The sequence below is a fragment of the Spodoptera frugiperda genome, chromosome 6 (genome assembly GCF_023101765.2).
Source record: "Spodoptera frugiperda isolate SF20-4 chromosome 6, AGI-APGP_CSIRO_Sfru_2.0, whole genome shotgun sequence".
In the NCBI taxonomy this organism is placed as follows: domain Eukaryota; kingdom Metazoa; phylum Arthropoda; class Insecta; order Lepidoptera; family Noctuidae; genus Spodoptera; species Spodoptera frugiperda.
This window is the reverse complement of record NC_064217.1, coordinates 5,352,110-5,368,812: the sequence shown is the minus strand read 5'-3', so window position 1 is coordinate 5,368,812 and position 16,703 is coordinate 5,352,110. Positions and strand designations below refer to the sequence as shown.

General features: G+C 33.9%; 2 protein-coding genes across 3 annotated transcripts; one reads left to right on the top strand and one right to left on the bottom strand.

Annotated features, from left to right (window-relative positions):
- The first annotated feature begins 5,921 nt into the window (after nt 1-5,921).
- On the top strand, nt 5,922-13,918 carry LOC118267840 (xaa-Pro dipeptidase). 2 transcript variants are annotated; one of them, XM_050694355.1, is made up of 13 exons: nt 5,922-6,067; nt 6,402-6,670; nt 7,071-7,262; nt 7,598-7,645; nt 7,994-8,055; nt 8,426-8,470; nt 9,350-9,425; nt 9,961-10,154; nt 10,632-10,766; nt 11,203-11,317; nt 11,647-11,838; nt 12,161-12,312; nt 13,724-13,918. In XM_050694355.1, the coding sequence occupies exons 2-13, from the start codon at nt 6,500-6,502 to the stop codon at nt 13,776-13,778; spliced, it is 1,437 nt and encodes a 478-aa protein (XP_050550312.1). In that variant the 5' UTR covers nt 5,922-6,067; nt 6,402-6,499; the 3' UTR covers nt 13,779-13,918. The 2 variants fall into 2 exon arrangements, with proteins under 2 accessions (XP_050550312.1, XP_050550311.1); XM_050694354.1 differs by lacking the exon at nt 5,922-6,067 and having other exon boundaries at nt 6,229-6,670.
- On the bottom strand, nt 12,748-16,680 carry LOC118267841 (ankyrin repeat and SOCS box protein 3). Its single transcript, XM_035582082.2, has 3 exons — nt 15,056-16,680; nt 14,521-14,736; nt 12,748-14,246 (listed from the first exon to the last, which is right to left on the bottom strand). The coding sequence occupies exons 1-3, from the start codon at nt 16,229-16,231 to the stop codon at nt 14,022-14,024; spliced, it is 1,617 nt and encodes a 538-aa protein (XP_035437975.2). The 5' UTR covers nt 16,232-16,680; the 3' UTR covers nt 12,748-14,021.
- Between the last annotated feature and the right edge of the window lie 23 nt (nt 16,681-16,703).

Here is a 16,703-nt window from a genome sequence, read left to right as displayed (position 1 = left end):
TACAAACTACTCTTTTTTAATAAAATGAAAGAACATCACCACAACAGGGTATTAGCCAATAGGCTAGGGGTTTCTGAATCTGGGGTTTCTGAGCTGATAAACTACAAAATCAACTAAAGTTGCCATAAACAAATTTAGGTATACCTTAAAGCCGGACTTGGCCCTGTTAAAAGCCGGACATTTGGACCTAAAAACCTGACTTGGCGTTGCGTAAAGCCTGACATTTGGACGGACTTAGTATTTTTTTTTTTGTAGACTAACATATTTCTTAATATGGTAAGCTTTTTTTGAGGAAACACATCCAACAATGGCTTATCCTGCATTGGATGAGGCGGGAGGGAATATCAGACTCTTATTTATAGTAAATTAGAAGTGCTCCTGAGGCGCGTACATTCATTTCTTTGTGTTATTTCTCAACATTATGGACGGTAGATACGCGTCTCATGAATAGCCTAACAAATGGCAGACGCTTAAACATTTTAACAGACAAGACCCTAAAAAGCCTAACAGGTCCAGCTAAATCCGGACGCCTGTCTCCTATGGGGATAGGCGGAGACTATGGAACGTCAGTTACTACGATTCACTACGACAAATTATTGCTACTATAGTAATCAAAGAGCCTGTAGCCTTTAAATATGTTTATGTATATTGTGACCAATTCAAGCTAAGACTTTATTCTCAGGCGTTCGAATTTAATTTCGAGATTTATTTTAGGTACCTTGGCACAAACAGCTTAATTAACTGGCAAAATAAGATTTATTATATGATAATGATAATTAAATAAAACTAAAATTGTTGGTCTGCAGTCCGCATAACGAATACCTACCACCCCATACAAACATGTACCTACATAAGCAGATCGTAATAATACACTGACTAATGTCAATTGTTTTATTTAAAAAAAAGCTTAGTTTTTTTTAAATACGTTTTTGACATTATTATAAAACAATGTTTGACATTTTACTAAACTTGACTATCGCGATTATTAGTTTCGCTATTGGACGCTAGATGGCGTTAGCTCAACATTTTCGTTTACCACCTGTTCAATAATGCATGCTCAACCAAACTGAACTACAGTTTGCAATGTCGCTACTTTCTTCATGAAGGAGTTACATTAACACGACGATTACAAATAGTTCCAATTTTGACCACGTGAACAAGTTAAGTTGGTATCTAGAAAATGTCTAGGCTATGTTTACAGTTACTTCCTTCATTATTTTCAATGTTTTATGGAACAATATAGTTGCGATATCCTTGTATCTTCCGTGTGATATTTATAATTTGTTTTCGAATAAAGAATTGTAGCGAGTCAGCAAAATATTTTAGCTCGTATTGAAAACACCTTCAGATTTAGCTATCGCAAAAAATTCTAGAAAGCGCTGTCTGAATTAGGTTATGTTTGTGTTTGTAGGTATTATTGATTAATCACAGTACTTGGATAAAGATTGAAATGATATGGTTTATTTCCACAAAACAAATGCATAAACAAGTCAATTGCAGTGTGCTGCAGTGTTGTTTGTGTTTATACACAGTTATATTATTTGCTTATGTAATCAGACGTAAATCGAGGACATACCTACTTACTTACCTAATTGAACAGATACAGTATTTCGAAATGTGGAGAATTGTGATGATTATGTAAACAGTACCGACTTGTTTTCAACCATAAATTATTGTGTAAGTAAATCAAACATTTTCAACATAATATCGATCGATACAATCAGATTACCTACCTATTGATATTTACATCTTATGATAAAATCATCGGATTTAAAAATATAAATAAGCATCTTCATATTAATAAACGTGTTATCGCACACTGTTATTGACGCTTATCTTTCCACGTAAGATACCAAAACTAACGTCATTTTCTGTGTTAAGTTTCTCTTATTTGAGTCATAAAGGAGTTCTTATAACTGAAACATGATTCATATAATTATGTGTAATCTGATTGCGGAACACTCAATCTAAATAAATAACTCATGTTGTAACAACAAAAAGAAATTATTCTTATTAGAACTTTTTAAATTCAACGTATTTTAAACCCGTCAAGCGTGTATTGTCACCACTGTTTGTATTCTAGATTAAATAAATTTAATTCTAAACATTTTAATGAGACAGGTGATTATAAAATAAAATTAGACGCAGAACGTATGTTATCTTTATTCGAAGGTCAAAATAAAATCGTCTATACCTACATTATTTAAATTATCTTATTCAACATTGTTTGCGGTTAGTGAAACAAACACTAGAGACAAATTAAATTATAACCTCAAATTGCAGGATTATTTATTACAAGGTAATTAATAAATAGATTGATAATTATGAACTTGTTATTCAAAATAACACATTCAATTAAATTATTCCATTTATGAATCCGGTTCAAAATAAACAACCAAGCAAAATAGCATCAAAACAAAATGCTTGCGGTGATTGTTTTATTACTTTCCATTGTTTCTCTTATCTGTTGTTGCCCTAAAAATGATTTGAGCTAAGATTCAGATACAAAAATATTGTAACCACGTGGATATTTTAGCACTCAACGCGTACTCCAACAGAAACATGTGTGTGGCAATACAAACTTATTTTTATGTTTATTATCCTCGAGGAAAACTATTTTAATTACTCTTTGTATTTTGTTACAGTATGAAATAATAATGTTTTATTTACTAATATTATTACTCCAGTAAATTGCTTTTGTTTATAAGATAAATATCAGGTGGAACATGGAGGCAGAGGTATAAAAAATGTGGCTACTGAAGCAACGGTCGCACTATTTAGGAGTCAATGACTTCACGTGGCAGTCATTTTAATGTTACTCTGGTAATTACTGCCGTGGTCGTACACAAATACACCTTCCTAAACTCCTCGAGAACGTTGAAATTTTTAGCGCAAAATATGTACCTAATTTATTAGTTTCTATTAACAATAACGTAATTAAAGTCGAAAGATATGAATGTTGTTATACATTTATCATTATACCGAGTTTAAAACGGTCATAACAATACCTACGTATCATAATAAAGAATCGGCGTGATCGTTGTCTGGAAAAAACCGAGGGCAACGTCCGTTTTTAGTTTTGCTTCACCCAAACACATGAGACATGTTGAGATATTATTATAGACGTACCTACACGAATTAACGTTCTATGAACTATCATAATATTTGCTTTAAATTAATTTGCGGTACACATTTTTCACTGTTCATGAATTAGAGTTTATAATGACTTGGTCGGTACACTATTGTAGGAAGGATGTCCTTTCCCATTTTTGATCCGATATGAATTTTAGCATATTCCGTGAAGTCTTAAATCTAGTTCAAATTAACCGTCCTCATTTAAACAACACCCATTCATGTAAAAACCAGGTCATTCCTAACTATATATCTGTTTGTAATGTCATCACACACACCCACATAGTACTTTATATTGTAAAATATTTACTAAGCAATCATTATCTGATTTTATACTCGTACTCGCCGTAAATACTATCATCCGGTATAGTATTAGTCTTTCATTATCATCATAGGCAGTACCTACTTATTCGTGCACTGAGTATCGAGCGTTCTACCTGTCTTCTTTATTAAAGTATTTCATGATTCAGCAAGCCAGTCGGCCGACTAGCTAAACCACTAACACACAGATAAAACCGTTCACCGTACAGGCATATCGAGTCTGTCCTGTGTTTATTTACGTCCATCGTATTGTTTGTATACAGCCCGGCACGACTGCGCATCAGACTACGTCATCCCTCCCCCCGCCTCTGGTACCCGCGGAGGCCCGTCTTTCCTACGCTGGGGTCGAGCTGGCTCACTCGCTCATTCATTCGGCATTCGGCATTCGCAAACGTTGTTACTCACCGCCTACCGTACCGGTGAGATCTCTAGTCCCTTATTTAATCAATCAGTTTGCAACCGTTTTATCCTTCCTTCACTATGTTGAAAGAGAAGTCGAGATACGAAAATCGTCATTCTTCTGAAGAGCAGAATCGTCCGTTGACCTCCAGCAGGTTACCTGCAATTGAGGAACTCACCCTTGGCCTGAAACAGAAACTTCACCTGCAGGCCAGAGCGAGAGCTGCACCTTACTATATTAGAAAACAAGAACCTGTCGATCTTGTGGAACGATTGCTGGAGCAGCGTGCCCTTGTCGCCGAGGCTGTTCGGAGATTACAGGAAAAGAAGCAACCGTGTCATGAAATTTCTGTAGATTCATAATTTATAAACAAAACATTTTAGTTGTGAAAGTGTCGAACGTGTTGTGAAATCGCTTGTGTGTAAGAAACGTGTCGGGTTACAATGGTGCTATATGCGGAGAGCGTGCAAGAAAGAGATAGCCACCAATGACGTGTCCCGCACGACACGAGTCACGAGAACGAACCAAAATGGCCGCGCGTACTCTACAATCATAATATTTATTCTTCGTTTATAGTGACCTTAACTGATCATGATCAAAGTACTGAATGACGTAACTAGCCTTTAGTATTGTAATTCGTTTTAAAGTACTTATTTCTATAATAATTAAAACTTTGTGACTGAATGTCGCTTTAAGACATTTCCATCTAATTAAATATAGCTAATGTGAAGTATAATTCCAGAGCTTTAACTATTGTTTATGTAATTAATTTAAATATTCGATAGCAAATGTCCATTGTCTCTCATACCTACTTCATGTTTCTATTACTTAAGTGAATTGCTTTATTATTTTTGTAAAACCATTTTACAATGAGTGACACACTTATCTCGACTACATTACATCAGACGTTTCGTTACAAATATTTTCTTCCAGCGAAATATCTAATGTACACATTTATTTAGGCCATTTTAGTGTTATGAAAACTTTCAAAAAGTGATTGTAGAGATAACAGTACATTTTTACATTGTTACAATTACAGTTACTTCCTCGCATGATGGTAGTTTAGGGAAAATTATCCATGTCGCAGTGTGCGATTTGAATAGTAGGTATATTCTCATTGTAACAGTCAAAGTGCAACCTAGACAATTTGTAGTGTTTAGTTTTATAAAATTCCTATTTAGCTAATACTTAATTTCAACATTGTAGTGTGCAATTGTACCGAATATTAAGGTATAAAAATCATGGTAATATTACATGTGTGCATGTTTTAGTGCATTTTGTGATTTTTAGGTAGTTTAATTTATCGTCGATCTTGTGATTTAGATAAGTATTAAGTAATAAAAGAATTATTTCAAGAAATAAATTTTTTGAATTGAGTTCTTGAATTTAGCTGTACAAAATATTTAAATAGATATCTACAGATACTTTCAGTGTTAGATCTATTTTTCGTCTATTAAATATTTGATGATTACAATACATTATTTTATTTAAACAACCTTACTCTACTACCTTTCTTGTCTATACCTACCTACTATGCATATATTATTACTATTATCAGACCACCTGATATTTACATAATATGCCTATTTAAAATACATAATACTATACTTGTTTTCGTCAGTTATGTTAATAGTCCTATGAATGTAATAGGTACCAAACTCTGAGCTATTAGGCTGAATGTTTGACTATAAGAATACAAGAAACGTGATCTTAATTACAGATATTTCATATCAATCGCTACTGTATGTTAGACGCTATGCTTAATTTGATGTTGTTTACGATAACGAGAATATAATAATGTGATAACTCATTGTTTATTTTAGTGATTTTGTAGTATCAGCTGATTGCTTTGTTTTGTACAAGTAGCGACATCTAGTAGGGAATAGAAAAAATAGATGATTTATTAGTTACACGAAAAATATAATTATTTTGCTGAGAAATTCTCAAGGTTAACCTATTATTTATTATCCATGACGTAAAGGGCATTATGGCGTTACTTAATTCCTAAATTTCTGAAATTCTTGTGATTTATTTCACTTATGCCGCCATCTAGTGGGGAGGAGCGAGACAAATGTGATAACCACGTAAACAAGGTGACGGCTGACAGCAGTCTGTAATGTCAAGATGACAGTTTCATGTTTACCAATCTAAACTGATTTTCTTTGAACATAATAAAGTTCCGTACACGCAATTCTAATTGTTTTTCTATAATCGGTAAGTGAGATTACTAATTCAATGATTAATAATTGTTGTATGTTTATTACTGAAAATTATACTTCTACATTTTTTTGATGAATATTCTGTATACTTGATGAACAGAGTTTACGTTTACAAAATATTCTAAATATTTGGTATTCTTAAATGTCTACGGTACTCTAAAATAAGAATTATGTTATGTATTACTAAAATGTAAATATTCTGTGGAAATCTTCAAAATAGTGATCCCTTTTTATATCATAAATGTTAAGAAGTAGATGTTTTATAAATATATTCAGTAGAAAATGTTTAGAAGTCAAATTAATACAGAAACGGTATAATAATGTTTTAGTGCGACGCAATCTGTATCAAATACAAAGTTTTCGCTTATCATCGGTTTTATACCAGCTGGCAACAAAGTGTAGGTTCAGTATCAATTCGTCGGTGAAAATGGCAACGTCGTGGTCCATGGGCCCCGGTACTTTGGAAGTGCCTTTATCCTTGTTTGCTAAGAACAGGAGTCGGCTGGCAGACAAGCTAAAAAGTGGGCAAGTGGTTGTCCTACAAGGCGGCGAGGATATTAGCCATTACGACACCGACATCGAATATGTGTTTAGACAGGCAAGTAATGAACATAACATAAATATAACTGCATTCACACACAATTCTGCTGCATGATTCAACATTTTATCATGTTTTGCTCACAAACAACAAGTAATGTCGACTAATTAAATGAAAGATCTATTAATTCTAATGTCGGTAGTCATAATTAAACATTATTTAAAACTACTTATTAAACATAATTAATTAAAACTATTATCTAATTAATTTATTTACAGCCACTACTACTTTATAGATAGTTTCACTTAGGTAATGCCCTCATTAGGCAAAAATTAATGGGATTTTAATTATCAAGCAGTGGGTCTCATTATACTCACTTTCAAATCATGCTTGGAATCAATTATGTTTGTGTTACTAAACAATTGTTACGAGTTATTAGAAAAATAGTGTAATGTCCTAGGAATCCTACTTCACCTGGATCTGTGGTGTCCGTGAGCCTGGCTGCTACTTTGCCCTGGACGTAGCCACTAGGAAAGCTCATCTATTTATACGCCGCTTACCTGAAGACTATGAAATCTGGATGGGAAAGCTGCTCAGCTGTGATGACTTCAAGAAAATTTATGCAGTCGATGAAGTCCATTATGTTGATGAGGTAATTCCTAAACGAATTAGCTGTCCTTACTCAATATTCTGTTCCTAAAGGGTATTGTACCTTTAACTTTGTTTTGTCAATGCACATTAAAGTATACATATTGTTAATATCGACGGTTGAGATGCTAATTGATCCAAGAGACTTTTTTGTGATAGTGAGTTGTATACATCATTCGATGGAGAAAAAATTGGTGACTCCGAATATGTATGTAAATAAATATGACAAAAAAAATTGCTTAGATCAATTAGCCTCGCAACCCTCGATATGAAAATATATCATTCATTCATCAATCTTTTGCACATAAGTACTATAATAAATATTATTATCTATTTCAGCTCCAGAGTGTGCTCAAAAGCTTAAATCCTGAGACATTATTAACTTTGGTAAGTGTTTCGTCATTTACATACATATGCTTTTTTTATTTATAGCCTTTTTATTCAGTCATGACAAAATCTATTTTAAGCTATCATTGCGTTCTTTCTCCACTTCTGCTTGTCCATTTGCCAGGTGACAAACGCCTCCTCTGATCTTCTCGATTGAGGCCTTTCTATGGCCACTCTACCCTAAGTTATTCCCGCGACTTATCTAATGTCGTCGTCATACCTTTTTTGTGGTCTGCCTCTCTTTCTCAACTCTACGAGAAAGAGATTTACATTAGGCAGAAGGTCCACACTATACTTATTATACCTACATACAAAAATACTGTAGTAAAAATGTAATATTGATTACAGTGTGGACCCAATACAGACAGTGGCCTGACTGCCAAGGAGGCAGTGTTTGAAGGCATTGATGAGTAAGTAACTGTAATTTAATCTGATTTAGTTCAATCAACTCCTTATACTTAACATGAGGCAAAGCACTTATCTTGAGCACATATTAAGGCTACTGAACACTCAATAATAAGTATTTGTTCACTAGTAACTGACATAAAATGCATTTTTCTCCATTCATAAATACCTTGATACCTTGATTATAAATAAATCTATAGCTTTGCTAGTTTTCTTTTCTTTCGTCTTGTTTAAATTAAACTGAGAATAAAAAAAAATCTTAATGGAAAAAGAAACCATTCAAAAATACATTGAGTACCCCATTAAGCAGTTACATGTGTGGCTCACACATGTAAAACACAATTTAAGTGATTAATTGTTATTTTATTTTTTCAGATTCAAAGTCGACAATGAAATACTTTTCCCTATCATTGCTGAGCTGTAAGTATTTATTCAATATTATAATCTTTAATATAAAAAAAATATCAAGATCATGATAATACATGAAATTGCTCAATAATCTAAATACCGATATCTTAAATGCTTATGTAAATGCAGCTATCAACCTTATCTTTTGATTGTTTTTCTTTTATCACTGGACAATTGGAAATGTGTTATAGGGTTTCATTGCAATGTAGGTAATAGACAAACATGATTTAATAGCCTATTGTTAAACATGTCACATGTTAAGACGACAATGTGATTAGTTTTTATTAAGCAAAAGATATATCATATAGAATAGATGACTATTTTTTATTTTAATGTCGGAAAAATAAATACTTGTTTAATATTCTAAAATTATCTACAAGAGGGACAATATAATAAAAATTAGTCATCTACCCTATTCAGGAGAAAATCCTAGTGTGGGGCAACATTTTATATATAAAAAGAAAAAAATATCTTCAATTGTTATAAGTTATAAGCACTTTGGTATTGCAAGTATACCTACTTAGATAATTATGATAATGTAAGCTTTTTCGCTAGTAGCTACTGATGGTAGAAGTACCTAAAAATATTAGGTATATTAAATACCTTACTCAATAATACTATATATCAAATTAATACCTATCTATTATCGCAATCTACTTGCGCACTTATCATTTATCATATACATACATATGTTTAATGATTACATACATAATTAGGTCTAGAAAGTACAAACATGTCATAGGTCAGTATAATGGAATTCGAATTTTATGTCATGTTAATAAAGTTGAATTCAGATTTACACAGAAGTTATCTGTTCCTACTCCACAAATAATAAACTAAGTAGGTACCTATTAGAGCTAATTTTACTATTAAATTGATCGCCTTTTACAGGCGCGTTATCAAAACCCCTGAAGAGATTGAAGTGCTGCGTTATGTGTGCAAAGTCTCATCTGATGCTCATAAACAGGTAATTAAAACTAATTAATATTTTAACCGCCTCGTTGGTCGGCTCCAATTGAGACTGCTGAGCAAGAGGTTTCTGCTAGACCATTCTGTAACTTTCAAATCGAAAGATCGAATTAAACTCGATCGCTGTCCGCCATGTCTTTGGTTGTGAGAATAATCTCGACCAAGGACACTCACTTCGAAAGCTGATTGAATTTTCTTACAGAATAGCATTTCTGGTTTGATTCTCAAGATTCCGTTCGAGGGTTTATATTGTCGTGGCAATAAGCTCAACTCATAACTGGTAAAAAATGCTGTAACATTGTAGACATGCACCTCGACATACCCATTCGGGACGGCGATTCGAAACTACACTTTGGAACGATCTTTATTTGTTGACATTTCAAAAGTACCTATGTATGATTTAATTAAAGTAAATGACTTGACTTTGTCTAAAGGGCGTGACGCTTACCCTAGTTTTACTTCAACTAAATGTGCCTACTAACAATCTAACTTCTAAAGAACATAGCAAAAATAATAAGTAATATGTTTCGCAGGTGATGTTATACGCCAAACCAGGTAGAAAAGAGTACCAATGTGAATCAGTATTCCTGGACCATTGTTACCGCGTGGGCGGGTGTCGCCACGTGTCATATACTTGTATCTGTGGTTCGGGCCACAATGGCGCCACTCTACACTATGGTCACGCTTCCGCGCCAAATTCTAAGCTTATCCACGATGGTGATATGTGGTAAGTAATTTTTTACAGACTTTATTTAAGTCATTGAAAGTAAATGAAGACGAAATGATGCACTATTGTATTATAATTTATTTATTGACTATACTTGTTGGTTACATTATTAAATATTTAATTAGAAAAAAAAACATTTAAAAATATAAGACGCAATAGCCCACAATAGTAACGGGATAAATCCAAGCTACCGGCCGGTCAGGGCTCAAGAGAGAGGAATTAATAATTTATTATTGTTACTCAAAAAATTCGAACTCATAATGACCTAATACCAAATGATAAACAGATACGAAAAAAAATCGTGTGGAAGTAAAACGGATCACTACCAAACCAATGGTTACAATCTCTATACTGAATATTTTTTTATATTCTTACCTGAATACTAAATAGTTGGGCTGACTGCACATACCTACACTTATTTTTACACGAGTTTATTTATTGTACAAAAGTATTTCTCAAACAAGTTTATTCCTGCAGTTTGTTCGACATGGGCGGTAACTACGCGGGCTACGCCGCCGACATCACCTGCTCGTTCCCCGCGAATGGCAAGTTCACTGAAGACCAGAAGCTTATCTACGAAGCTGTGCTCGCGGGACGAGATGCTGTTATCAGGTATCTACTATCTACTTTATCTATTTGTTGTTCATATTTAGTACCCCACTTATCACTACATAGTATAAAAAAGTCGCTTTCTCTGTCCCTATGTCCCTTTCTTTAAAACTACGCAACGGATTTTAATGCGGTTTTTAATAGATAGAGTGATTAAAGAAGGTTTATATGTATAACACAAACACATGCATAATATATCACCATTGCACCCATGCGAAACTGGGGCGGGTCACTAGTTTTAGTTAGCTACTTGAATTCGAAAATAAAAATATTCAGTTTATCTCTTTACCATCTGCCTAGTGAACAAATTAACCTTATACTTTTTTCAACAATGAACACAGAAGTTTTTATTAAGAAGTAATATAACGATGAATGATACCTTTGTACAATAAAGTTGAAGTTGAAGATTGTAATATGAATGAATACTTCACTTTCTCAGGGAAGCTAAACCAGGAGTGCTGTGGACGGATATGCATTTAGCGGCCAACAGAGCAATGCTGGAACATTTGAAGAAAGGAGGACTCCTTCAAGGCGATGTCGAAGACATGATTGCTGTAAGGGAATTCCTATTGTATTTACTAGGTGTTAAAGGCACATTATTATGACTTAACATAACACGTCTTTTCATTACTGGATACCTATTAAATAGATAGGTACTAATTTATTGGACATACAATGTATATGTTGAGATGTCTGAACTACACTATATTTAAACTTAGATTAGGTGTAAAATAAATCACATATACCAGTAATTTCCCGACAATCTAAGACATATTATTTAAAGATACGGATATACACCTAAAAGTTACTATTTTCACATTACTAAAATACTTGATTCTAGTATGGCAACGGATTTATAATGTTTGTCCTCTATCCTCCCTAGAATGGCATCCACGGCATCTTGCAGCCTCATGGTCTGGGTCACTTGCTGGGTCTGGACGTCCACGACGTGGGTGGGTACCTGCCTCACTGCCCCCCTCGACCGTCAGGCCCACTCGCCCGTTTGCGAACCGCGCGCCCTCTACTCGCAAACATGACGCTCACTATTGAACCTGGCTGCTATTTTATACCCAGAGTAAGTTAATAATCACAATTATTATATAAATAACGAGGAAAAGTATGGAAGGAACAATATTTTCGATAATTTTGGGGTGAAACCTCTGGGGAGAAAGACTAGGGTGTGTGGGATTTTTACCTCACTAAAACCACCCTGGTGGCCACCGTGTCCACTAATTAGACCTGCTCCGGAGCCCCTATGGTGCAACGACTGTTACGGCACATCCCTAGGGGCAATAGACACATCATCATACGATACATCTATTGCAATAGTTACCTACCCTGCTCTAGCAAAAACAGACATATACCTTAATGATATTCAATGTTTTTTTTTCTTGTAGCTCCTAGATGGTGCCAAGAACAACCCGGCACAGGCAAAATTCTTTAACTGGGAGAAATTAGACAAATTCCGCGGTTTCGGTGGCGTGCGCATTGAAGACGATGTGCTCATTACTGAAGCCGGGGTCGAGAACCTCACCTTTGTGCCAAGGACGTAAGTTTACTGTTACATCATCTATTTTATGGTACCTATGTAAATAACTTGCGTTGCCATAGTTACTGATCGAGTAATAAAACGCGAGGTCTTCGATTTTTGTAGTTTTTCGTGAGACAATAGCATGCTTATATAACTTGAACAAATTATTACTATTCTATTTTCTTCTTCGAAATACTCAATAACTAGCGACTCAGGCGCGGTTTCACCCGCTCTGCTCGACTCCTATTGATCGTAGCGTAATGTTTTATACACATAGCCTTTCTCGATAAATGCACTATCCAACAAAACAATAATTATTCAAATCGGACCAGTAGTTCCGGAGATAAGCGCGTTCAAATAAACAAAGTCTTCAGCTTTACCTACATATAAATATAGATAGTTCGCATTGTATTTCATTGTATTAAAAGCACCGAAATTCAATAATATACAACATTTATATAATATAATCTTTATTTCGAATAAAATGGTCATAAAACATAAACTATATCTAATTACGCACCCTATCTCTCACAAAGTTATATGCTTGTACCTACCAGGACAAGCCCTGTAGTACAGGCGAGAGAATATCTTAAAACTATACTTCAGTCAGGACAGCTACACTATTCTGTTACTGTCAATTCAAACTTGCGAAGTGAGCTCAATCGCAATCTCGTCATTGGTCGAAATTATTTTCACAACCAATGACATGGCAGACCGCCCTCGAATTTACTTTGATCTTTCGAATTGAAAGTTACAGAATAGCATAGCTGCTTATTCTAAACACAAAATAATTAAAAATATAAGTAATATAATATAAAAGTATTTGATTGCTGAAGATACAGACACATACATAAATCACGCCTTATTTTCCCCGAAGGGATAGGCAAAATGCAACATAAAATAATATTTATATAAAATAACTTAACCTAATACATAAGTAAATTTATTTAAAACGAAAACAGACATTTAATAATTACTTAACCCAGTCCTTAGCAATTGTTTTCCATACAAAATCGTAAATAAGGAATAGTTTAAGTAATCATTAAACAACTCTGAATACAGCAATTCCACGAGCAGAAAACATAACATAAGTTACCATTCATTCGGTAAACAATACAGTCATCCTTTACTTATTACATCAATGCAAAATGTGCTAAGATAGCATTTAAGCAATGAGGTGCAAGTCATTTTTTAATTAATGTCGGGCTAAGACTATTCAACTCAAATCTGACTTAGAGTATGAATGATGCGCTCTCTGCATCCTCATAGTCGATTGAGTTGGTACAGGTACTTATAGAAACGAGATCTAGTTGCAACTTTTCAGGGACTGCATTTTCTTAGATGCAAGTGTTAAATGTCCCCACAGCTCCACAGAGGCCACATGTACGTAACCATACTGCAGGCATTTATATGACTTTTTTTCTTGCAGCGTCGCCGAAATTGAAGAACACATGGCTAACGGAGCTAACTTTAAAGGTTCATAGACATAACCAGTAATCATTACCAATGTTTTGTATTCTTTTTTGTATAGTATTAATATATACCTAATATAATCTTTTATATCTATATGTAATCGCATAATATCATGTATATTTATATAAGAATAAAGACATTTTAATATAAATGAATAGTTTTATTGGTCATAAAACTGAGTAAAGCTTACAAGCTGATTTTTATTATGCAAAATAATAATAATTATCTTTTTTAATATCATTTTATTAGTGATGTTATTCAATGTATCTGAGGTAGTTTTTCATCACTTTAGGAATAGGTAAGTTCTCTATGATATACAAGAATTGTGTCGTTGATTTAATTCCTCCTTTTGCTTTTCTGATGTTATGTCTGACTTTGAGTCTTGCTAAATGTTTCAATGATGACACTGTATATGGAAGAGCTTCCACTATTACCCCTTGTATATTGGTGAGTATCATTTCTAAGAGCTCTTGTTGTACCTATAACAATATTTAAAGAATATTTAAATAAAGCAAAATTATTATTGGGCTATCCACAAAGCAACCATGTAAATTTTTGTTTGATTTCATGTTTGTTCTCGCAATAATTAAAAAATATTAATATTCCATAAAGAATTTTTTTAGCACAAATGTGCTTGGTGGCAGGTAAATAGGGTACATTTCGAGATATTAATTAAAACAAGTTATGTATGTACTATGTATCTGTACATGTTGTCTACAGCATAAACAAAATTATATGAATAAGATAACTTACTTGTGGTGGTATTAAACCCAATTGTCCTCTTGCCAAAGTTGTATGTAGTATTTCTTCAGGTTCACACTGTACACTGTATTTCAGTAAAGTGGGTAATGAAGTAGGAGAGAAATTCAGTGCTGAGTAAAATACATCAGGATACCAGTGTTCTGATGATATCTCTGACATACTACAGTAATCCACATTGCATCCATGGTCCATTAGTATTTGGAAAACCTAAAAACATAATTAAGTGTTAATAATGATTATTAAATTATAAAACATATAATTTTATTATTTATTTTTTACATAATTATGAATTGCCTCATAACTATAATCTCATATTCAATGTCCCCATGTTAGGTTAAATATTTTTTGGAATTTTCTGTACTGTCAATATGGATTCTTCTATAGTCTGGATTGTGCACAGTGTTACTGTGTTCCCCAATAGATCCACCTCTACTAAATGGGTTGAATGACTAATCAAATGAAATGAGGCTCTATATCCTCTGTCTAGAGGCTACTCATTTAAAATGAAAAGGCATGATGTACTTACTTCAAGGTAGCATGATGAATTAACATACTGTGCTTGCACTAATGGTGGACACACACTAACATCACAAGCATTAACATCCACTCCCCTCATCAGGAACAGATAGAAAAACTCTCTGAACTTTTCTGGGGAATTCTTATAAATGTATCCACTGATATTCAGATATGCATTCAGTGGAGCATGTGTCTTGTAAACTAGTTGGTAGTCGTCAAGTACATCAATCCTTTTTTGAAATGGCTCATAAAAACTAAAGAATTCTGGACCTAGGTCACTGGTCAATAAAATTTCTAATATTTTAGAGTTGAAATGATGTGGTTTACAAGCATTGAATATTATATTCCTGTTTAGTTTACTTCTATCTGTTACAGACAGTAACAATTTGAAAACTTCTGGACTAGTTCCAACACTCAAAGCCATGTCTACAGCCATCTCTCCTCTACAGTTCTTTATATGAGGATCAGCTCCATGATCTAATAAGTAATAAATAATATCTTCATTATATCCTTGAACAGCCAATGTCAAGGGTGAATCACCTGTCATAGTCACTTGGTTTATATCATTTACAAATGGAAACAGTGTTTCTATAGTAGGGAAGTATCCTCTGCAGCACGCCAAGTGGAATGGCGTAAAACAGCCTGGCTCATTCTTGATCTCTGGATCAGCCCCAGCATACAGCAGAGTGACCAATGATTCATGTTGTGCGGATAGAACTGCATCATGTAAGGGAGTGTCTCCATCAAAGTCCTGCACATCAATCATAGCCCCATAATCTAATAATAATTTTATTAGCTCCAGATTTCCTTGACTACTGGCCAGATGTAGAGGTGTCACTCCCTCTGTGCTGCCATAATTTGCAATATCATCTGCAGAGTTTAGTAAAGTTGTGATAGTTTTCAGTGAACATTGGTTTTTGCATGCGAGATATAAAGGAGTATGCCCTTCATGAGTCTCAGCCATGGGCCTACATCGAGGGTCCTTTAAAATAAGTAAAAGGCACTCATAGTTATCATTATAAGCCGCTTCGTGTAGGCAAGTCCACCCCCTGTTATCGACGCAGTTAGGATTTATTTTCTTCAGTAGTAACTCAAGAGTTTCAATATCGTTAAATCTCGAACATAAATTTAAGGCGTTTGTAGATCTTGGATTTTGCGAGCTGAAGTCCATGTCAAATCTATGCATACTTACTGACCCAATAGGTTAGCACAAATTATTTATGTGCAATTATTCAATGGGCAATAACAAATTACTTATTGATTTCAATAATTAAATCATTTTACCACTGGTTAATACAATAATACGTTTAATGAGAGTGATGCTATAAAATGTAAATAGAAAATAAATGTAGACCTAACAATCGCGTTTTACACGGTGTTTTTATTAAGATTGAGGATACTTAGATTCGATTCACAAGTTTCACTCACAACACAAGCCAAGCACAATGAAAGACCACAAGCAACTATAACCACCAAATAAACAACTGAAGCAAAACAGCCATCCATCGACAATTTCATGATGTATGTCAAAATGTTGTTTATGCTTTAGTTAGTGTAGCTCAAAGAGTATAGTAATATATAGAGTAGTGTAACTAATTTATTTGCCCTTAAAACACCCTTTCAATTTTACTCTTTAGATTAATCCTATCATTCATATC